Source organism: Microcebus murinus, chromosome 5, assembly GCF_040939455.1.
Source record: "Microcebus murinus isolate Inina chromosome 5, M.murinus_Inina_mat1.0, whole genome shotgun sequence".
NCBI classification, from domain to species: domain Eukaryota; kingdom Metazoa; phylum Chordata; class Mammalia; order Primates; family Cheirogaleidae; genus Microcebus; species Microcebus murinus.
This window is the reverse complement of record NC_134108.1, coordinates 111,526,026-111,548,572: the sequence shown is the minus strand read 5'-3', so window position 1 is coordinate 111,548,572 and position 22,547 is coordinate 111,526,026. Positions and strand designations below refer to the sequence as shown.

General features: G+C 58.6%; 1 protein-coding gene across 2 annotated transcripts in view; it reads right to left on the bottom strand.

Moving 5' to 3' along the window:
• TNXB (tenascin XB) overlaps positions 1-22,547 on the bottom strand; it is a 53,445-nt gene that overhangs the window by 7,055 nt on the left and 23,843 nt on the right. Inside the window, exons 9-24 of one of the 2 annotated variants that reach the window (XM_076003472.1) lie at positions 21,729-22,025; positions 19,735-20,025; positions 19,076-19,381; positions 17,206-17,538; positions 13,804-14,112; positions 11,745-12,053; positions 10,344-10,631; positions 9,777-10,082; positions 9,072-9,383; positions 8,637-8,960; positions 7,896-8,246; positions 4,860-5,156; positions 4,119-4,469; positions 1,754-2,077; positions 1,013-1,363; positions 131-418 (exon numbers count right to left, since the gene is read on the bottom strand). In XM_076003472.1, coding sequence (XP_075859587.1) covers positions 131-418; positions 1,013-1,363; positions 1,754-2,077; positions 4,119-4,469; positions 4,860-5,156; positions 7,896-8,246; positions 8,637-8,960; positions 9,072-9,383; positions 9,777-10,082; positions 10,344-10,631; positions 11,745-12,053; positions 13,804-14,112; positions 17,206-17,538; positions 19,076-19,381; positions 19,735-20,025; positions 21,729-22,025 — 5,037 coding nt within the window. The remainder of the gene's footprint in view (positions 1-130; positions 419-1,012; positions 1,364-1,753; positions 2,078-4,118; positions 4,470-4,859; positions 5,157-7,895; positions 8,247-8,636; positions 8,961-9,071; positions 9,384-9,776; positions 10,083-10,343; positions 10,632-11,744; positions 12,054-13,803; positions 14,113-17,205; positions 17,539-19,075; positions 19,382-19,734; positions 20,026-21,728; positions 22,026-22,547) is intronic. The other variant, XM_076003474.1, reaches the window with a different exon arrangement.

Below are 22,547 nucleotides of genomic sequence, written 5' to 3'. Positions count from 1 at the left end.
AGCGGGGGAAGGGGAGCTCTGGGCCTGGGTTTCCTGAGACCCAGTAAGTAAAGGGGTCCTGAGGCGGGGAGTGCGGGGCTCGGAGACGTGCACGTCCAACCGTTGCCACAAGGGGGCGCGGGCCGCTCACCCGTCTTCGCCTCCACAGGGACCGGGCCATGGCGTTTCCCATCCTGGAGCCCAAAGAGCAGGAACTTGTACTTGCGGGCCGGGCCCAGCCCCAAGACGGTGACCGTGCGGAGGTCGCTGCTCACGGGCACTGTGTGGGGCTGGCCCTGCGCATCCCTGTACTGCACAAGGAAGGAGTCGAAGGGGCCCTGGGCCACCGTCCACCGCAGGCGCACGGTGTCCGCGGTCACCTCGGCCACAGCCAGTGACCCCAGGCGGGGCTCCACGGGGGCCCGAGTGGGCAGGGAGGCTGGAAAAGAGCAGCAGGGCCGGGGTCAGGAGGCGGGAGCCGGCCCAGGGGAGGGGTGTTCTCCAGGCTGCCAAGGGCGCTGCTCCGCAGCCTCTTCTGAGCGCTCAGCGCACCTCGCTGCACCAGCGCTGCCGCCAGCAGCCCCCCAAGACAGAGGACAAGGTGCTGTGATTTCTGTCACCCCCATTTTGCAGGGATCTGAGGCACAGGGAGGCTGAGAAACGCTTGCAAGTCACACAGTGGCTACATGTCAAGGCAGTGTCAGGTCCTGGCAGCCTGCCCTGGAGCACACCTGAGCCACAGAACTGCCCCTGGGGCCCAGGGACTCCGCAAGTGAGCAACTGAGCCACTCCGAGCTTCTGGATCACGATGGGGGAAAGGAAGCTACAATGAGTGGGGCACAGACACGCTCGTCCCACTCTGAACACAGTCACTGTCAATCCTCTGGCAATTCAAGCATGAGGCAGGATCAGAGCAAAATTTGGGAGAAGACAGGCACCTGGAGGCCCAGGTGGGAGAGCCGCCAAGATCCAAAGGAGAAAGACAGAAGAGCAAGGAGGTAACGCTGGCGGTGTGGGCCTGTCCCTCACTCACCTGTCACGCCCACGGCGGAGGCGGGGCCCACGCGCAGCCCCTCGCGGAGCCCGTACAGGTGCATCTTGTACTTGCGCCCGGGCTCCAGGCCGCCCACGGTCACCGCTCTCTCCTCACCCCCGACACGCACTGCCTGGGGCCGCCCGTCCCTGTCCTTGTACTGGATGCTGAAGGAGTCGAAGTGGCCCTGGGGGACGGTCCAGGAGAGGCTCAGGGAGTCCGGGGACGACGCTGTCACAGTCAGCTCCCCCAGGAGCGGCTCCTCCAGGGGCTCTGGGGCCTCCGTGCTGGGTTCTGGGGGGCTGGGGGTCTCCTCCACCTCTGTGGGGGCAGCGGTCTCTTCCTCCACAGCTGAGAAACAGGCACAGAGAGAGGGAGGCAGGGTCCCTGGGGATGTCCTCAGTCTTGGGGAGGAGGAGGGAGAAGCCATGGCCACCAGGGGCGTCCTGAGGTCAGTTCAGACAAGCCTACCCTTGGGCTGAGTGGTCCTGCTTGGCTGACAGCTAGCAAACCTGCCCAAGCTCCAGGGTCAGCCTCGGGGGAGCTGGGACAGCCACCAGCACGGCACACAGGGTCCTTCTCTGCCCAGGAGGACCTGCCAGTCCTCAGGGAGACCAGGGCAAGGCACGAAGGGTACCAGGGCTCCGCCGAGCAGAGGGGCGTCCTGGGCCCGTTCACCCACCAGCAGAGAGAAGGTGAAGCTCCCATTGGGTCCCAGCCTGGCTCCCACCACGCACTCACCCGTCACCCCGACGGCAGAGACGGGGCCCACGCGCTGGCCCCCGTGGAAGCCATACAGGTTCATCTTGTACTTGTGGTCTGGCTCCAGGCCTGAGATGGTGACCCTGTCCTCGTGCCCCGGCACCCGCACCACCTTGGGCTGCCCATCCCCGTTCTTGTACTGGACCAGGAAGTGGTCAAACTGGCCCTCGGGGACCGTCCAGGTCAGGCTCAGGGAGTCGGGGGTGGCGTCTGTCACGGTCAGCTCCCCCAGGCGAGGCTTGCTGGGAGGCTCGGGGGTCCTGGAGGGCACCAGTTGTGTGGCCTCGGCTTCATCCTCTGGAGCTGGACAGACATGTACGGGGACAGTGAAGTCCCTTCAGTCTTCAGTTCAGACGGAAACAGAGCATCGCAAAACATAAAGTGCCTAGGAGCAGAATGATCTAGCACATCTCTCTTCTCTGCTCCCTTCCCCCTGGCTTTTCTGTCCCCTTCCCCTGATCCTCCCTCCCTCTCCCCCTCCCCAAGCCCCAACCCCCAGGTGTCCTCTCCCTGCCCCTCCAGCACTGCCTCTCTTCTGAGCACAGGCCCCCTCAGGCCCTGCCTCCTGCAACTCCCTGCACTGGGGGTCTCCTTGGCGTCTTTTGCTCATTTGGCGCCTATCTTTGCCCCCAAACAGGCTGAGGACGCCCCTCCCCAAGCCAGAAACTGGGGAGTGTTCCTGGGCCTGGGCCCCCAGCCGCTGCCGGCAGCCTCAGAGTGTGTCCCACTCTCTCCCCTAAGTTCCTCCTGGATGTCTTCCCTCCCACACCTCCAGCCCTAGATCCTGCTGGGCCACCTCCCAGCTGGTCTCCCTGCCTCCAGGCTCACTGCCACCCACCTCCACCCTCCCTCCACCCTCCACATGGCAGCCAGGGTGGGCTTTATGCCAGCACAGCTGCTGGTGGCAATCTCAGCACGGGACGGGCGATTGCCCTCCTCCTCCCTGGGAGAAGCCCCAGCTTCCTGGGCTGCTCCTCCCCTCCGGACTCTCCTGCGCCTCGGAGGACACCCCAGTTCCTCTCATGCTCCGTGCTCTTCCTGGCCTCCTGCCCTTTGCACCAGCTGTGATGTGGATCCAACACACTCTTCATCTCCTCTCGAAAGCTGTCATGGGGCTGACGCCCACTAGACCTCAGGTCTGGCTGTCCCCTGGCCACCCGTAGGCAGGCTGGCTTAGGGCTCCCTTCCTAATCCAGGCCTGGCCCCTGGCCTTCACATGTTCCTCTTCCTCAGCTGTGCTTTCTGGGTTTCTGCCTGTGAGCCTCATGAACATGTGAAATTGTTAGTTTTGCATGCCAGTTTCCCCCTGAGAAAGAGGAAAGCAGCCCTGACGTCCGTGAGCTGCCCCATCCTCTCCGCCAGGCTGTGGGTGCTCAGAGCCAGCCTGGCACAGCTCAGTCTCGGTGGGGTCCAGTTGAGCACAGTTTCATGGCACATCAACATGAGACAAAGCCATCTGTCACCGTGATGGAGCAAGACAAAGCAAGGCCAGTCCGTAACCATGCCTCAACATGGACAAACTCTATGGTTTTCCACACCACAAAGATGACTGAACATTACCCATCCAGCTAATCTGAGCGATGGTTGCTTCTTTTGGCCTCCCTCTGATAGACCTTGTCATAGATAAGACCTAGTAGGATGTCCACTCAAAGCATTACCCCTTCTTCCTGACAGCATCCAATACACAGCAAAACATCATTTCCTTAACTCCCCCCAAATCACCAAGCACAAGCCCAGATCCTAAAGAACTTCTTTCTCAGCCTGCCCCCGCCCCCGCCTGCCCAGTCCCCCTGCATTGCCGGGAGGACAACCCTTTCTTTCAGTCACAGGTGAGTGCGTGGAGCTCTCATTGGTAGCCCAAACCCACAGTCCCTGGATCAGGGCATGGAATTCTTTGTTGGATGAATGAGCTGACCCGCTGGAGTAGAAGCCTGTTGGCACTGCAGTAACGGGCTCACAGGGGTGTGGGGCGGGCGCTGGCCTGGGACCCTCCCCACTGCTGTCATGGCCCCGCAACTCCACAGAGACTGACCCTCTCTGAGGAATTAGGGATGCGAGTGAAATTCTCTTCAGAAATTTTCTAGAGAGTCCGATCCCCTCATTGTGAGCTGTGCTGCGCAAGGCGGTCGGAGCCATGGCCAGCGCGGGCACCGGGGGCTTGTAGAAATGCAGAGTGTCTGGCCCCGGCCCAAGCCTGCTAGGTTTTAATCTGCTTAAGAAACCCTCCACGCATTTGGACACACCAAAGAAGTAATGCTACTGAGCATATTTATGTTTTCATGGAGCCTGCAGCGGGAGGAACATCTCCGGAGGCTGTCTAACCACCGGCCCACCCCGCACTCACCTGTCACGCCCACGGCGGAGGCGGGGCCCACGCGCAGCCCCTCGCGGAGCCCGTACAGGTGCATCTTGTACTTGCGCCCGGGCTCCAGGCCGCCCACAGTCACCGCTCTCTCCTCACCCCCAACACGCACTGCCTGGGGCCGCCCGTCCCTGTCCTTGTACTGGATGCTGAAGGAGTCGAAGTGGCCCTGGGGGACGGTCCAGGAGAGGCTCAGGGAGTCCGGGGACGACGCTGTCACAGTCAGCTCCCCCAGGAGCGGCTCCTCCAGGGGCTCTGGGGCCTCCGTGCTGGGTTCTGGGGGGCTGGGGGTCTCCTCCACCTCTGTGGGGGCAGCGGTCTCTTCCTCCACAGCTGAGAAACAGGCACAGAGAGAGGGAGGCAGGGTCCCTGGGGATGTCCTCAGTCTTGGGGAGGAGGAGGGAGAAGCCATGGCCACCAGGGGCGTCCTGAGGTCAGTTCAGACAAGCCTACCCTTGGGCTAAGTGGTCCTGCTTGGCTGACAGCTAGCAAACCTGCCCAAGCTCCAGGGTCAGCCTCGGGGGAGCTGGGACAGCCACCAGCACGGCACACAGGGTCCTTCTCTGCCCAGGAGGACCTGCCAGTCCTCAGGGAGACCAGGGCAAGGCACGAAGGGTACCAGGGCTCCGCCGAGCAGAGGGGCGTCCTGGGCCCGTTCACCCACCAGCAGAGAGAAGGTGAAGCTCCCACTGGGTCCCAGCCTGGCTCCCACCACGCACTCACCTGTCACCCCGATGGCAGAGACGGGGCCCACGCGCTGGCCCCCGTGGAAGCCGTATAGGTTCATCTTGTACTTGTGGTCTGGCTCCAGGCCTGAGATGGTGACCCTGTCCTCGTGCCCTGGCACCCGCACCACCTTGGGCTGCCCGTCCCCGTTCTTGTACTGGACCAGGAAGTGGTCAAACTGGCCCTCGGGGACCGTCCAGGTCAGGCTCAGGGAGTCGGGGGTGGCGTCCGTCACGGTCATCAGGCCTAGGCGTGGCATTGGAGGTGGGGCATGAGGGGACTCCTCTTTGGGGGCTGGGAAGAGATACAAACAGAATCTTTCCTATTGCTGTAAGGAGCCATTGAGGCCCCAGGTTTGAGGTCAGAAGGTGAGCCAGCTCTGGGCCTAATTTAAGATCTATTTCTGGCCAGGCGTGGTGGCTCACACCTGTAATCCTAGCACTTTGGGAGGCCGAGGCGGGCGGATTGCTCAAGGTCAGGAGTTTGAAACCAGCCTGAGCGAGACCCCGTCTCTACCAAAAATAGAAATAAATTAATTGACCAACTAAAAATATATATACAAAAAAAAAAAAAAATTAGCCGGGCATGGTGGCGCATGCCCGTAGTCCCAGCTACTCGGGAGGCTGAGGCAGTAGGATCGCTGAGCCCCGGAGATTGAGGTTGCTGTGAGCCGGGCTGACGCCACGGCACTCACTCTAGCCTGGGGAACAAAGTGAGACTCTGTCTCAAAAAAAAAAAAATCTATCTCTGATTATGATCATCCAAGTCTCCTTGTGGTCCCTCAAACATGCCAGGTAACCTCCTAACTCAGGGCCTTTGCACTGACTGTTCCATCTACTTGAACATTCTTTCCCCAGATGTCTCCCTGGCTCATGCCCACAATCCCTTTAAGTCTTTATTCAGCCACTTTCTTTGGGGGGCCCTCCTTGACCACCCTATTTAAAATTCTGGTTTTCTCAATTGCAATGTATCTTCCTTATTTGGACCTGATTCCAGCAACAAATGCAAAACAATTACAAGACAATCAGTAGACTGTAGCACTACCTGAAAACTTGATATCAAGGAATGACTGTTCATTTTTAAAGGTATGAAAATTGTACCGTGGATTTTTAAAAATAGTCTTTTTAGAAAGAGATATAGATATCTTTTTAGATATAGATATCTTTTAGATATAGATATAGATATCTTTTTAGAAAGATATACTTAAGGCCGGGCGCTGTGGCTCACGCCTGTAATCCTAGCTCTTGGGAGGCCGAGGCGGGCGGATTGCTCAAGGTCAGGAGTTCAAAACCAGCCTGAGCAAGAGCGAGACCCCGTCTCTACTATAAATAGAAAGAAATTAATTGGCCAACTGATATATATATAAAAAAAAATTAGCCGGGCATGGTGGCGCATGCCTGTAGTCCCAGCTACCCGGGAGGCTGAGGCAGAAGGATCACTGGAGCCCAGGAGTTTGAGGTTGCTGTGAGCTAAGCTGACGCCACGGCACTCACTCTAGCCTGGGCAACAAAGCGAGACTCTGTCTCCAAAAAAAAAAAAAAAAAAAAAAAAAAAAAAGATATACTTAAATATTTATTCATGAAAGTATAGGGTGTCTGGGTCTAGTTTTAAAACATTGCAGTGGTATATCCAAAGAAGGCAATACTGTTTGGCAGTAAGAAGCAATGTAGGACTGCCATATGCTACAGCATGGAGAAGCCTCAAAAACATTATGCTCAGCGAAAGAAGCCAGACACAAAAGAACATATATTGTGTGATTCCCTGAAATGTCCAGAAATGGGCATATCTATGGAAGCAAAACTAGATTAGTTGTGGACTAGGGCTAAGGATGAAAGTAGGTCTGGTCTGGACCCAAGATTTCTTTTTCAGGTGATGGAAAAGTTCTAAAACTAGATTGTGGTGATGGTTGCACAACTAGGTAAATATACTAAAACTGATAAGTTAATTTTATGGCTCATTAATTATTATTATTATTATTTTTAGAGGCTGGATCTTGCTCTGTTACCCAGGCTGGACTGCAGTGGTGTGATCGTAGCTCACTGTAGCCTCAAACTCCTGGACTCAAGTGATCCTCCTATCTCAGCTTCCCGAGTAGCTGGGACTACAGGTGTGCAACCACATTTGGCTAAATTCTTTTTTTTGATAGAGACAGAGTCTCAGTCGGTTTCCCAGGCTGGTCTGGAGAATTATTTCTCTATAAAGCTGTTAATAAAGAAAATATTCTGGCCGGGCGCGGTGGCTCACGCCTGTAATCCTAGCTCTCTGGGCGGATTGCTCGAGGTCAGGAGTTCGAAACCAGCCTGAGCAAGAGCAAGACCCCGTCTCTACTATAAATAGAAAGAAATTAATTGGCCAACTAATATATATACAAAAAATTAGCCGGGCATGGTGGCGAATGCCTGTAGTTCCAGCTACTTGGGAGGCTGAGGCAGAAGGATTGCTTGAGCCAGGAGTTTGAGGTTGCTATGAGCTAGGCTGACGCCATGCACTCACTCTAGCCTGGGCAACAAAGCGAGACTCTGTCTCAAAAAAAAAAAAAAAAGAAAGAAAACATTCTAATGGGGAAAGGTGGGAAGTGGGTGGGACAGAAAGGAGCCAATCTGTCCAGAAGCTGGTATTTGGTTGAAGCAGGAGGATGGGTATATGAGAAGTTGTTATACGATTTTTTTGTTTTGTGTATATGTTTGAAATTTGTTTAATAAATATCTGTTGAATGAATTAATTGGTACTTCAAAACTGTGTCCTGATTTCACAGAAGAGTTCACTCTAGAGTTCCAAGGAAAAGCAGAGAGCCATAAACCAACACTGAATTACCTCCAGAGAGGTCTTGTCCCTTGGGGCCTCTCTCAGCTGGGTCTGGCCCGTCTCTGGGATTCGCTCTCCCTGCCCCCAGATCATGCCTGTCTGAGGCCTTAGTGGTCTGCAGGTAGCTTAGAGGCTTGAAGCCTTGGAGTCCTGGGTCTCCAGTGGAGGAGACACTAGAGGCTGCAATTTCCTAAGACTCAACTCACGGAGCCCCTTAGCCCCACTCACCTGTCACACCCACGGCGGAGGCGGGGCCCACGCGCAGCCCCTCGCGGAGCCCGTACAGGTGCATCTTGTACTTGCGCCCGGGCTCCAGGCCGCCCACAGTCACCGCTCTCTCCTCACCCCCAACACGCACCGCCTGGGGCCGCCCGTCCCTGTCCTTGTACTGGATGCTGAAGGAGTCGAAGTGGCCCTGGGGGACGGTCCAGGAGAGGCTCAGGGAGTCCGGGGACGACGCTGTCACAGTCAGCTCCCCCAGGAGCGGCTCCTCCAGGGGCTCTGGGGCCTCCGTGCTGGGTTCTGGGGGGCTGGGGGTCTCCTCCACCTCTGTGGGGGCAGCGGTCTCTTCCTCCACAGCTGAGAAACAGGCACAGAGAGAGGGAGGCAGGGTCCCTGGGGATGTCCTCAGTCTTGGGGAGGAGGAGGGAGAAGCCATGGCCACCAGGGGCGTCCTGAGGTCAGTTCAGACAAGCCCACCCTTGGGCTGAGTGGTCCTGCTTGACTGACAGCTAGCAAACCTGCCCAAGCTCCAGGGTCAGCCTCGGGGGAGCTGGGACAGCCACCAGCACGGCACACAGGGTCCTTCTCTGCCCAGGAGGACCTGCCAGTCCTCAGGGAGACCAGGGCAAGGCACGAAGGGTACCAGGGCTCCGCCGAGCAGAGGGGCGTCCTGGGCCCGTTCACCCACCAGCAGAGAGAAGGTGAAGCTCCCACTGGGTCCCAGCCTGGCTCCCACCGCGCACTCACCCGTCACCCCGACGGCAGAGACGGGGCCCACACGCTGGCCCCCGTGGAAGCCATACAGGTTCATCTTGTACTTGTGGTCTGGCTCCAGGCCTGAGATGGTGACCCTGTCCTCGTGCCCTGGCACCCGCACCACCTTGGGCTGCCCATCCCCGTTCTTGTACTGGACCAGGAAGTGGTCAAACTGGCCCTCGGGGACCGTCCAGGTCAGGCTCAGGGAGTCGGGGGTGGCGTCCGTCACGGTCAGCTCCCCCAGGCGAGGCTTGCTGGGAAGCTCGGGGGTCCTGGAGGGAGGTTCTGAAGGCTCATCTTCCTCCTCCTGGGGGACTGAAATGAGACATGGGGGACTTAGAGAGAGGGAGGGTGTCCTTGGGCACTCTGCTCCCCTCTGGAACCCCAGCCGTCTGTATGGAGACAGAGTCGGCGAGGTCTTCTCACCTGTCTGAGCCTCGATGTGGGCAGGACCCAGGCGCTGCCCTTCACGGACACCGTACAGGGTCACTAGGTATCTGTGGCCGGACTCCAGGCCATAGAGCGTGACGTCATTCTCGTCACCCGCTGCGCCGACCACTTGGAGGCGCCCCTCTCTATCTGTGTACTGGACCTCAAAGGAGTCGAACTCTCCCTGCGGCACCCAGGAGAGATGCAGCGAGTGTGGCGTGGCCTCTTCCACCGCCAGCTCCCCCAGGCGGGGCTCAGATGCGGGAGGAGTGGGGGCTGCGGTCTCTGCTTCGATTTCTTCTCTGGGAGCTGGTTCAGAGAGACAGGCAGAGACGGATGACTGGTCTGCCGACTCACCACGACTCTCGGGAGGAGGGAAGGAGGGGAGGGAATGAAGGCAAGAAGTCAGCAATAAAAGGACCAAATTTTGATACACATGGATGAATTTTAAAAGCGTTATGCTAAGTGCGAGAGGCAGACACGAGACTGTTACGTGGTGTGATCGAAAGGCAAGACTACAAAGACAGAAAGCAGATGAGTGGTTGCCAGAGGCTGGGTGGGGAAGCTGACTGGAAATGGGCACAAGGGCACTTTTTGGGTCAATGGAGATGACATGAACGGGAAGCGCAGTGAGCTTGCGGCTCCACAGAGCAGGAGAGCCAGGTGGGAGGGAGGCAGGGCGTGTCCTGGCGCTGCACTCACCGGTCCTGGCGGTGGCAGAGATGGGGCCCACGCGCTTGCCACCGCGCAGCCCGTAGAGCAGCAGCTTGTACCTGTGGGCGGGGTCCAGGCCCGAGACGCCGACCTCCCTGAGGCTGCCCTCCACCGGCACCACCTGGGGCTGCCCGTCCCTGTCCTTGTACTGGACCACAAAGGAGTCAAACTGGCCCTCGGGGACGGTCCACGAGAGGCCCACGGAGTTCGGGGCCACGCCGGTCACCTGCAGCTCCTCCCCCAGACGGGGCTTTGGGGGGTGCTTGGTTCCAGTATCTGCAGCAGTCCGGGCCTCTGAGGTGGAGACACGCAGAGGAAACGGCTGAGCCGTTTCTGGAAGGCTGAGTGACTTTGAAGGCAGGGCCGAGAGGTATGGAGACGGGGCTTGGCAGGCTGAGCCCCATGGGGTGGCTAGGGCTGTGCAAGGGTGCGGGGAGTCGGGGCTGAGCCCGAGTGTCTGGGGCCAAACGACAGTGATGTCGGCCGGCACACGTGACCGCCTGCCGCGGGGCTCAGGGGAGCAGGGCAGGGCCCTGCAGGTGCCGATGCCCTCACCCGTGGTGCCCTCGGCAGTGAGGGGGCCGTGGCGCTTCCTGCCCAGGAGGCCGTAGAGGAGGAATCTGTACTTGCGGCCGGGACCCAGGGGGGTGATGGCGACTGAGCGCTTGCGGCCCTCCACGGGCACCACCTGGGGCCCATCCTTGTCCTTGTACTGGACCACAAAAGAGTCGAACTGGCCCTCGGGGACTGTCCAGGAGAGGCGCAGCGAGTCCGAGGTGGGGTCCGTCACCCACAGCTCCCCCAGCTGGGGCGGGGCCCCCGGGCTGGCGTCGCCTCGGGCAGCTGGCAGAGAGGAAAGGTTCTTGTGTTTATTTTCTCCAAAATGACTCCTCAACTGCCTCCCTCTAGGGAGGAAAACCCCAGAACCACCCAAAAGCTCAGCCTGTGCTTCTCAGAAATACTTCCATCACCTCCCATCCTCACCACCACCACTGCCTGGCCCCTGCTGCTCTCTGCTTGACCACAGTGGGGAGGGTCTCCCGTCCTGGTCATCTCTGGCTACAGCGAGCCCCTCGCTCCCTCCTCATCTTATCCCTCTTGCTGTCCGGCCTCTCCAGACCAGCTCCCCACAGGGCACAGCCTGTCACAGACTGGGCGCTGTCTCCTGTCACCCAGTGGCCCTGAGACACCAAGGGCACGGGCGCCTGGGGGGCAGACAGCAGGTGGGAGGAGGGACATTAAGATGCTGGTGGTTCATGCTCCTCTGTCCCCTTTCTCATTCCGCACTGGCTGGCCAGGGAGAACTGAGCCTCCCACTGGGCCTGTGCAGGCGCAGGGCCGCCTGCGTGCGGGGGGCTCAGACCGGGGGAGGCTCTGGTGTCTGCTGAGAGCCACTCCGGGCCTGTGGAGGAGCTGGCCTGCTGCCCTCCTGCCCGGTGAGGACGCTGACGGCATTGTTATTGCGAGAACATTCTGGCAACAGGGAGCCCCCAGGGCCAGGGAGGGCCTGGACTGAACCCCCGCTGGGCTCCTCTGGTTCCCAAGTTCTGAGGCTCGGGGAGGAGGGCAGTGGAGGAAGGGGAGCACCGGCAGGAGGCACACATGGGGCCAGAAAGGCCTGAGCCAGGGGAGTAAGAGCCTGAGTGGACATCACAAGGGTGAGATGGCCCGAAGGTCCAGGGAGGCAGGAAGGGCTCCTGGCTACCCTCACCTCCTCTTCCAGCACCCCAGTCTCCCTCGGTCCCTCCTCCAGGACGGGGCCTGTGGGGCTTCCCCTCCACCAGAAGCCGAAGTTAGAAGAGTGGCAAAGTCAGCAAGAAAGCAAACCCAGGAACTGGCTCATTCTTCTGGTCCTTGTCTGCTTTAGGCGGGGAGGGCCGTGGTTTTTCAAAGGAGACAGAGGAGGTGGACAGGGAAGACCGGGCAGGGGAGAAGCAGGTGCTGCGGGCCGCTCACCTGTCTTCACCTCCACAGAGACTGGGCTGTGTCGTTTCCCATCGTGGATCCCAAAGAGCAGGAACTTGTACTTGCGGGAGGGCTCCAAGCCGGGGACGGTGACCCCCCGCTGGTCCGCGGCCACCGGCACCACCTGGGGCTGCCCGTCCCTGTCCTTGTACTGGACCACGAAGGAGTCAAAGTCGCCCTCAGGGACCGTCCAGGAGAGGCCCACGGAGTCAGGGCTCGTGTCCAGCACCGTCAGCTCCCCCAGGCGGGGCTCCAGGAGGAGCTCAGACGCCTCGGTGGCAAGGGCTGGCGGGAGGGGGCCTAGGGTCCGGGAGACAGAGAGCATGGCTGAGATCTCAGAGGGGAGAGCCCCTGGGTGCTAGGGCCTCAGGGGGCTGTGAACCAAGACGGGGAACAGTCACACCTTTATTTTCAGATCTAACTGAAATGCAGCATTTCCTTAGATCAACATAGCAAACCTGCCGTGGCAGTAGTGCCATGACTGTGTTGCCAATAGACAACACAGATGTTGTCACGTTAGAGATATTGCAAAACTTTAAATGCCATTTACACTCATCACTACTTCTAAAAGTTGTAGTTTATTAAACATGCAACATGTTATGTAATGAACTAATGTCAGTCCAAGTATTACTAAATCATGAATTTGAGTTTTTTTTTTTTTGTTTTTTTTTTTGAGACAGAGTCTCGTTTTGTTGTCCAGGCTAGAGTGAGTGCCGTGGCGTCAGCCTAGCTCACAGCAACCTCAAACTCCTGGGCTTGAGTGATCCTTCTGCCTCAGCCTCCCGAGTAGCTGGGACTACAGGCATGCGCCACCATGCCCGGCTAATTTTTATATATATATATCAGTTGGCCAATTAATTTCTTTCTATTTATAGTAGAGACGGGGTCTCGCTCTTGCTCAGGCTGGTTTTGAACTCCTGACCTTGAGCAATCCGCCCGCCTCGGCCTCCCAAGAGCTAGGATTACAGGCGTGAGCCACAGCGCCCGGCCATGAATTTGAGTTTTTAAGAAATATTTTCATAGTTGTAAATCTATATAATCGGCTTCCTTTTAAGCCTATATATTTTATTTTATAGATTTTAAAATGTTGCTCTGAGAGGGGCTACGTATTTCAATAGATGCCACTGTACAAAAGTCATGGAGTTTCCTCTTCCTAGACACGGAAAAAAGCCCCCAAATCGTGGAGAGCCTATGCCCAGGAGGCCACGAGGGGCAGGAAGGAGCGAGGAGCCAGAGAAAGGGCAGCTCCCTGGAGAGGGGACCGGCTGAGGCCCAGGCACGCAGTTCAGGCCTCATGGCTAAGGACGGACTCTGAGAAGGGATTTGGGACGTGTGCCGGTCAACACCAGTAAAAGGGCAGAGGGGAGGTGGCAGCCACATCCAAGTCACAGTAGGGTTGTAAACAGAAGAGGAGGAGGCCGGGCGCGGTGGCTCACACCTGTAACCCTAGCACTCTGGGAGCCGAAGCGGGCTGATCGCTCAAGGTCAGGAGTTTGAAACCAGCCTGAGCAAGAGCGAGACCCCGTCTCTACTATAAATAGAAAGAAATTAATTGGCCAACTAATACATATAGAAAAAATTAGCTAGGCATGGTGGCGCATGCCTGTAGTCCCAGCTACTCGGGAGGCTGAGGCAGGAGGATCACTTGAGCCCAGGAGTTTGAGGTTGCTGTGAGCTAGGCTGACGCCACGGCACTCACTCTAGCCTGGGCAACAGAGTGAGACTGTCTCAAAAAAAAAAAGAGAAGAGGAGGAGACAGCTGTGGACAACGGCAGAGGAAAGAGAGAACGTCTGAGGCTGAATTTAGGCGGAATGGAAGCAGATGTCCCGGTGAGGGGACTGGAGACGGGGAGGGACCTGAAAGCAGGGAGGTTCCAGCCCAGGAGGAGCCACGGGTCAGGGAACAGACAAGAGGCCTGTGAGCCCGGGAAGGACGTGCAGGGCCTAGCCCTCCACGAGGGAGCAGCGGTGCCCAGGCAGGGCTGGGAGAAGGGCCGTGGGGTAGGAGCTCTGGGGACCCAGGGATAGGGACTGCCTCACCCTCACTCACCCGTCACCACTACCACTGAGAGGGGGCCCACTCGTTGCCTGCCATGGAGCCCGTAAAAGTTCATCTTGTATTTTCGTGCAGGCTCCAGGTTGGAGACGGTGACCTCCCGCTGGCCTGTGGCCACAGGCACCACCTGGGGCTGCCCGTCACTGTCCTTGTACTGGACCACGAAGGAGTCAAACTGGCCCTCAGGGACCGTCCACAGGAGGCCAACAGAGTTGGGGGTGACATCTGTCACTGTCAGCTCCCCCAGGCGCGGCTCCAGTGGGGGCTGGGTAGCAGGAGGGTTCTCTACTTCCTGTTGTGGGGCTAGGACAGAGACGGCAGGGAGCTATTAGGAAAGGACCTTCTCTCCCTTAGTAGTAATTATGTCCATTGTTTCTGTGGCACCCGTGAGGTGGTCTGGTGTAAAACTGCACTGACTGGCAGCATCTGTCTGGCCAACAATCCCTCGAGGGGTCCCTGAGTCCTGTCTGGGTCCCTTCAGACACCTGTCTGAGGGTGCGCTTGCTGGGGGAGAGGGGTGTCACTCGGCACTGAGACCCTGGCAAAGTGGCTGAGGGTCCATCTATATGTCAATGACTCCAAACTTAGATCCCCTGTCCAGAACTCTCCCCTGACCCCAGGCCCATGTTTGCTCAACAGCTTCCCGAGATGCCGCATTGGTGAGTCAGGCTCGACAAGTCCAAACGGGGCCGAGCTTCCTCTCACGCCCGCTCTCCAGCACACGCCCCGCCTCGTTCTCCAGCCGCTCGGGGCGGAGTGCTCGGAGTCCTTCCCGAGTCCTCTCTTACACCCCACATCTGCCCTGTGGGCAAATCCTGTGTCACCACCTTCAGAGTCTGACCCTCCTCGCCACCTCCGGGCACCAGGGGCTCTCACTGGACTGTCACTGACAGTCTCCCAGATCGCCTCCCTCCTTCTGGCCTGCCCGTCCAGGGTCTGCAGCCGTGGGACCTGTTGCCGCAGTGGCTTCTGTCCCACCCAGAGTAAAAGTCAGGTCCTTGCGGTAGCCTCCAAGGTACCACACGTTCACCTGTCGCACCACCTGCTGTTGCCCGCCCTCCCGCAACTGCTTTCCATGAGGGAAGGAACTGGCCTTCACCGTCAAGCCTTACTGTTAGTGCTTTGGCTTAACTGGAAAAGGTGAGTTTTTTTTTTGAGACAGAGTCTCACTTTGTTGCCCAGGCTAGAGTGAGTGCCGTGGCGTCAGCCTAGCTCACAGCAACCTCAAACTCCTGGGCTCAAGTGATCCTTCTGCCTCAGCCTCCCGAGTAGCTGGGACTACAGGCATGCGCCACCATGCCCGGCTAATTTTTTCTATATATATTAGTTGGCCAATTAATTTCTTTCTATTTATAGTAGAGACGGGGTCTTGCTCTTGCTCAGGCTGGTTTCGAACTCCTGACCTTGAGCAATCTGCCTGCCTCGGCCTCCCAGAGTGCTAGGATTACAGGCGTGAGCCACCGCGCCCGGCCTTGAAGTGTTTCTAATAAGCTCCATGCGCCTCTCCCTGGCAACAGCCCTGTACGCACTGTGCACCAGGTCAGCCCCGGCTCGATGTGCTCCGGCGACCTCAAGCCCTGGCCAACAGTGAACACTGATGCCCGCTTCTTTCTGAAAGGGCCACCTCCATTTTACCCAGGACATGTAAAAGTACATCTTTCAAAATATCCAGCATTAAAATACAGATTTCTCAGCCTGTGCAGTGGCCCAGGCCTGTAATCCCAGCAACTCTGGCCGAGGTGAGAGGATTGCCTGGGCCCGGGAGTCAAAGGTGGCAGCGACAGAGCAAGACCCTGTCTTTGAAAACGAACACGGATTTCTCCGTGGGAAGGTCTGCACAGACGTCGAATGAACTCAAGTATGCGAGAAGCCACATCACTTCCTGCACTACTGGGCAGCATTTGCTCCCCGAGGATGGAGACGCCGAGGTGGAGACAGGGTAAGGTTTTCAAGGCCGCACAGCTGCGAACAGAGAAGCCAGGAGCGGAACTCGGTTTGTCGGGTTCCAAATTGAATTTCCTCCGCTGCACTGCCTCAGTCAGGGCCTCACAGTGCCCAGCGTGGTTCCCCGGGACGGAACAGACCAGGATCACCCCAGCAGAAACCTTGGTGGCACCTCTCGGTCTGGTGCCTGCCCCAGCCTGCGACCTCAGGCCCCAAGGAGAGTAACTCAGGGTGGCTTTCCTCTCTCCCTCTCCTCAGTGCTGACAGAGGCAAAGAAAAGAAATTGGGAGTGGAAGGTTCTGGAAATGAAATTAACCAAGCCATTATCTGGTTGAGCTCTGTGGAAATATAGAAATGGTGTTCTGGAAAACTATCTGTTTTGCTTAAGTTTTTAATCTTTCCCCTTACAGTAAAGTTGTCTTTGAAAAAGGTGCGTCTTTGTTTCAGTGAACAAAGGGAAAAAGAGGCGCCCCTCACTGTGACCAAGCTGGGCAGGCCAGCAGGAGCGTCCCAGAGGCACTGCTGCCCACTCAGCCTCTTGGCCTGAGGCGCTGGACAGAAGGTGCCCAGGCTGGGTTCTTTGCAGAGGTTCAGGTGGCCCATACTGGGCGGGAGATAGGGAGGTGGAAGGAATGCTCTTCTTTGCTGTGAAGTTACTCACTGGATGAGTGTTAATGAAAGTTTGGCGGGCGTGGTGGCTCACGCCTGTAATCCTAGCTCTCTGGGAGGCCGAGGTGGGAGGATGGCTTGAGCTCAGGAGTTCGAGACCAGCCTGAGCAAGAGCAAGACCCCGTCTCTACTAAAAATAGAAAAATTAGCCGGGCATGATGGTGCACCCCTGTAGTCCCAGCTACTCAGGAGGCTAAGGCAGGAGGATCACTGGAGCCCAGGAGTTGGAGGTTACAGTGAGCTACGAGATGCCACTGCACTCTACCTGGGGTGACAGAGCAAGATTCTGTCTCAACATAAAAGAAAAGAAAGTTTTGGGTTGCACTGATGAAGAGGCCACTGCCTCGTGCACATTCTCCCATCCAAGTGCTAAGCAGGCCTGACTCTGCCTCTGAGAGCACAGGAGGCCGGTGGGTTCAGGGTGGGGTGGCTGCAGGCCATTCTGACCAACAGTGGACCAGCCAAAGAGGACAAAGCAGACCCCGCAGTAAGGATGAGCACAACGATTGCGGCAGCAAACACGCGAGCATGCTCACTGCGTGCGGGCCCCGTGCTGCGGCCTTACGCCCGCTAGCTCCTTTAGTCCTCATGGCAATTCCATGAGGTCGGAAACAGGAGCAGAAAGTTTAAAACCTACCGAGGGCCACAAAAGCAGTTGCAGCCCCAGTTGCTAGTGACCTGCTCTTTCTAGGTCTTCCCAAGCAGGTGGGGCCTCATGGCTCCGGGAAAGTCAGGGCCAGCAGGCCGAGGAAGGGACCTAACCAGGCCCCACCCCGCACTCACCTGTCACGCCCACGGCGGAGGCGGGGCCCACGCGCAGCCCCTCGCGGAGCCCGTACAGGTGCATCTTGTACTTGCGCCCGGGCTCCAGGCCGCCCACGGTCACCGCTCTCTCCTCACCCCCGACACGCACCGCCTGGGGCCGCCCGTCCCTGTCCTTGTACTGGATGCTGAAGGAGTCGAAGTGGCCCTGGGGGACGGTCCAGGAGAGGCTCAGGGAGTCCGGGGACGACGCTGTCACAGTCAGCTCCCCCAGGAGCGGCTCCTCCAGGGGCTCTGGGGCCTCCGTGCTGGGTTCTGGGGGGCTGGGGGTCTCCTCCACACTCTCCTGAGGAGCTGAGAGAAGGGGGTACAAGCTTAAAGGTGACTTGCTTGCTGGTGCCGTCAGTAGAGGACATGCGTTAGATATATTCCTCACGCTGCAGGCTTGGGGCTTGCGTAGCCTTTGTATCAGCCATTGGGGCACTCATGGATGGAGAGGGCTGAGATAACCCCAGCCCCATCCTGTACGGCGAGTTCTTGGGGGCAAGGAGTCTCTCTGCATATCTGAGACAGGAGAGGAGCCTCTGCGGATTCTGCACCGTGTTCAGTGACAGTGCCGACCTACCTGCGCTTCCCCAGCTCTGGCGCCCGCCCGTGTCCTGGCCGGAGTGCGCTGAGGCCTCCCCAGGCAGCGCTGCCTTCCCTCCCCTTTAACCCTAAGGAACAAATTGCTAAGGCAGGGCCGATTGGGGAAAAATTCAGGAGGGGGGGGCCTTTGGGAGCTGGGGAAAGGCCCTGGTTTTCCCTGGCTGGCTCTGGCCCACGCCCCTGTGGGCACCCACCACCATCCCTGCTGAGGCTCCGTGGAGTGGGGAGGGCACAGGGAAGCCTGCCCTTCTGGGACCCACCCCTCAGCCCATGACGACTCTGCGATAGGAAATGGAGAAGGCGACAGGCACAAATGATAACCCAGGCAAGGATGGGGAAAGCAGGGAGGAGCACAAAAGGTTACTGGGAAGTGAGAGAGTCAGGAAGAAATAGCAGCTCAGTCTCCAGTGGCAGATTTGGGGCATCATGTACTATTTTAAGTGCTGCATGTGTATCAACTCATTTAACCCTAACGACTCTGTATAGTGGTAAGCATTGTCGTCCTCATTGACAGAAGGGAAGGCCGAGGCACAGGAAGGTTAAGTAACTTGCACAAGGTCCCCCAGGTAGTGAGTTGCAAAACTGGTAGCAAGATTCAGGGAGGTGGCTCTAGAGTCTGCTCCCCACCACCACGTCACATGATCTCTTGGCAAAGAATTCACAGGCCCTGGAGATGGCCCTGGATGGGAGGGGCTGGGGACATGGAGGAGCAGGTTGGGATACTGTGCTGAAAGCGACCTTTGCCCCAGTCCCAGTGGGGGAGCTGGGGCCTGGGGGAGTCCTTCTCTCTAGTCCCTGCACCTGATCTGCCACCTGTGAACAGAGCAGCAATGGCAGGAGGGTGTGGGGGCAGGTGACAAAAGCTCAGAAGTGGCCACAGCCTGAGCTACATACGCCATGATGTAGCCCAGTAAAATCTGTGGGGCGAGAGAACACAGTGCCTGAATGGTGAGGACACCCGTGGGGAGGACGGAATAGGGCAGAGGGATACCTCCAGGTGCTTGGAATGGAAAACTGGGACCTGCCTTGGGGATGGACAAGCAGGGCTGGGAAAGGACAGAGGAGCTGAGGCTGGACGGGGACAGCAGAGCAGTGGGGAGGACGGGAGGCGCTGGGGCAGAATGGGAGCAGAGGAGGAGGAGGAGGAGGAGGAGGAGGAGGGGCTGGAAGGAGCCTGGCCCAGGTCTGGCTCACAGGCGGGAGGCCAGCAGGGGCAGGGGAGGCCTGCGCAGCCCTGACTCACCCGTCTTGGCCACCAAAGACACGGGCCCCACACGCTGCCTGCCACGAAGTCCGTAGAGGTTCATCTTATACTTCCGGTCGGGCTCCAGGCTGGGGATGGTGACCTCGTTCTCATCCCCCTTGACAGGCACTTCCTGGGGCTGCCCCTGGGCATCCTTGTACTGGACCATGAAGGAGTTGAAGGGGCCCTGGGCCACCGTCCATGACAGGCGCAGCGAGTCTGGGGTCACGCCGGTCACAGTCAGTTCCCCCAGGAGGGGCTGCTGGGGCGATTCAGGACGGGGAGGCTCCTCTTTCCTCTCTGGGGCTGTAAACAAGAGGCTCCAGCCAGGTGCTGAACTGGCAGCCTGGGATTGGGGCTGGGGTTTGGAGAGATGTCACAATGTCACATGAGGGGTGTCACTATTTGATTAGTGTGAGTGCAAAACTCCAGGGAAGTCCGGCACAGCCAGGGCGTGACACACCTGGGCTGCCAGGAGCTGCTGAATGGGGCCGGCGGGCCCAGCCAAGTGGGGGAGCCTGGCTGCCTCTCCGCCCGCCCAGGAGTAGGGCCAGGATGCCCAAGTCAACCATCCTGCTGGGGTCCGGCTGGTTTCTGGCTGAGGGTGAGTGTGCAGAGGGCTGGGAGAGGTCACGTGGGCTGAGGTGGCTGCCACTCACCAGTGGTGCCATCAGCCGTGAGGGGGCCATACCGCTTCTTCTTGGCAATCCCAAACAGAGTGAATCTGTACTTGTGGCCAGGGTCCAGCGGGGAGATAATGACTGAACGCTCAGGCCCTTCCACAGGCACCACCTGGGGCCGTCCATCTCTGTCCCTGTACTGGGCCACGAAGGAGTCGAACTGGCCCTCGGGGACGGTCCAGGAGAGGTGCAGCGAGTCTGGCGTAGGGTCTGTCACCCACAACTTTCCCAGGCGGGGTAGGGTTCCTGGGCGTGGGTCACTCTGAGGCACTAGGAAGAGGGGGACAGAGAGAAGGGAGGGTCATAGGTCACAGGAGAAGGGTGATCCCATCTTGCACATAGGGATGCCGTGTGAGGCTGTGCAGGCAGTTCACCGCACGAAGGTGCGCTGTGAGGGAGCAGAGAGGGACTAGACCAGCCGGCATTCTGCTAGCCGAGCTGCCCTGTGCCCTGGTGAGGAGCTGTGTCCGAGAGGAAGGCTGCCCTCGCCCAAGTGACACAGAAGCACTGTGTGGCCTGCTGCGGCCCAGTCTGTCCATAACCCAGGAGCAGGGAGGAGCTTCAGAGACGGGGGACCAGCCAAGCCCGTCCACGTCTCCACAGTCAGGAGAATCTTCCCCGTACAACCTACGCTGCTTCCAAGCTTAACTACTCACTGGTTCCCTCCAAGAGAGGACAGCACAGTCGCTGAGGCGCTCCGATGCAGGACAGCCTCCCACACCTGTGCTCCAGGCCTCTCCTCCTCCTTGGGAACTTCGGCCCGTGGGTGACTCCCCACTCTGCACCACTGCCCCTTCCCCCCAGCAGCTGTGCCATCAGCATTTAAACAAGCTCCTGTGCCCCCACCCTGCCCCAATCCCGTGCGCATCTCCCTCCAGCTTCCCTCTTTGCTATTTCCAGCCCAGATTCCAGAGAGCGATGTCTACACTGTTGCAGCCATGTCCTCATCTCCATCACCCTCCCAATCCAGCTCCACCCTCCATCAGGCGGCTCTCATGGGGCCAGTGGTGCCCTTGCCATTGCTAAGTCTGTGGACACTCTATAGCCCTGAATCACTCTTCTGGAATCGACAAGCCTGACGGTGCCCTCCTGCGTGGTTCTGCCCCTCCCTGCAAGTGGCCCCCAGGCTGCCCCGCAGGCTCCTCTTCCTCCGCTCAGCCCAGGCTTGCAGCGGCCCTGCCTCTTCCCCCACCCACACTCTCACCCTGGCTCCTGTCCGCTGGCACTGGTGACACCACGGTCCCCTGTAGGCCTTCTCTCCTCTCTCCAAACCCAGAAGGCAGCAGAACCCCGAGGCCCCACCCCTTCCTCCTCTCTGCCTGGCTTCTCATCTGTGAAGCGGGCTGCCTCCCAGGTGTGCTGTAAGGGGTGTGATGACCTGTGCTTAGAGCGCCTGGAATACATCTGACTCTCCTTAAATGCACGAAACACGCTTACCTAGCGTTCCACACCATGCTGTCCCCTCCCTGCTGCTCCTTGCCTCGGAATGGGAGTGTCTGATTCAGAGCCCCGGGGACTGCCTGGGCCCCTCACTCTCCTTCACCCCCACACCCCGCCCCACTGCCACCGTCCCAGCCAAGCCACCACCATTTCTCACCAGCTCTTAACTCACTTCCCCGGCTATCTCTGCAGCAGTCACAGTGCTATTTGTAAGATAAATATCTAGTCATGTCGCTCTCCTACTTAGCCCTTCGGAGGCTTCTAGGGCCCTCAAATGAGACCCAAGCCCCTCAGCATGGCCCGGGAAGCCCTAAGCCCTTCAGCTCCCCACGCGCCCTGCTCTCCAGGACACTGATGTCCATCCTCCTGCGGCCACACTCTTCTGCCTGCCCACCACTAATTGTCTTTAGCACTCAGCTCATGCACCGCTGCCTCCAGGAAGCCTTCCTGGAGCTCCTGAAGAAGATTCCCAAAGTACTGGGAAGACCTTCAGGGCGGTACTGAGGGCAGAGGGTATGACTGCTCTCACTCACGGATCTTGGCTTCAGCCACCAGGGGGCCGTGCCTCTTCTTGCCAACGAGCCCATACAGGACAAATCTGTACTTGCGGCCCGGGTCCAGGGAGGTGATGGGGGCCGAGCGCTGGAGCCCCTCCACAGGCACTACCTGGGGCTGGCCGTCCCTGTCCTTGTACTGGATCACAAAGGAGTCAAACTCGCCCTCAGGGACCGTCCAGCGCAGAAACAAGGAGTCAGAGGTCGTGTCCGTCACCGTCAGCTCACCCAGGCGTGGTGGACCTGAGGGCTTCCCAGGCTTCTCCTCATCCCTGTCTGGGATTTGGGGGACAAAAAAACACAGTGGACTCACCCATTTCCTTGTCCCCAGCCTCCTTCCCTCTCCTCTGCCCACCTCACCCCATCCTGGACAGCTCCCTCCCTGGAAGCCTCTGTTTCCCCGCCCCTCAGCCCTCTGTGACCAGCTCTCCTCCTCAATCTCTGTTCCTTCCCTTGCGACAGTTTCTCCACCCTCACAAGGCCTAGCCTTCTGCGAACGGGATCTCTGGGGGAGTTTAGGTCCCCTGTGGTTCTGCCTGAAATATTCGAGCCTCCTTGCTGCTGCTTCAGGGCAGTCTGAAGGCTCCTCGCCCGCCTGAGCCGCACTCAGCCCTGCCACCATCTCTCCCGGTGGTGAGCCTGACTTGGAGTTAGGCAGAGATATGGCCACCCTGGTACCACAGAGAGGAAATAAGAGGGGACGTGAGAGCAAGGCACTCCAGGCCCGATTCTGCACTGGTCTTGCCAGCCTCACCCACCTCAGAAGTCCTGCTGGCTGTGGACCCCCTTCCCCAAGGA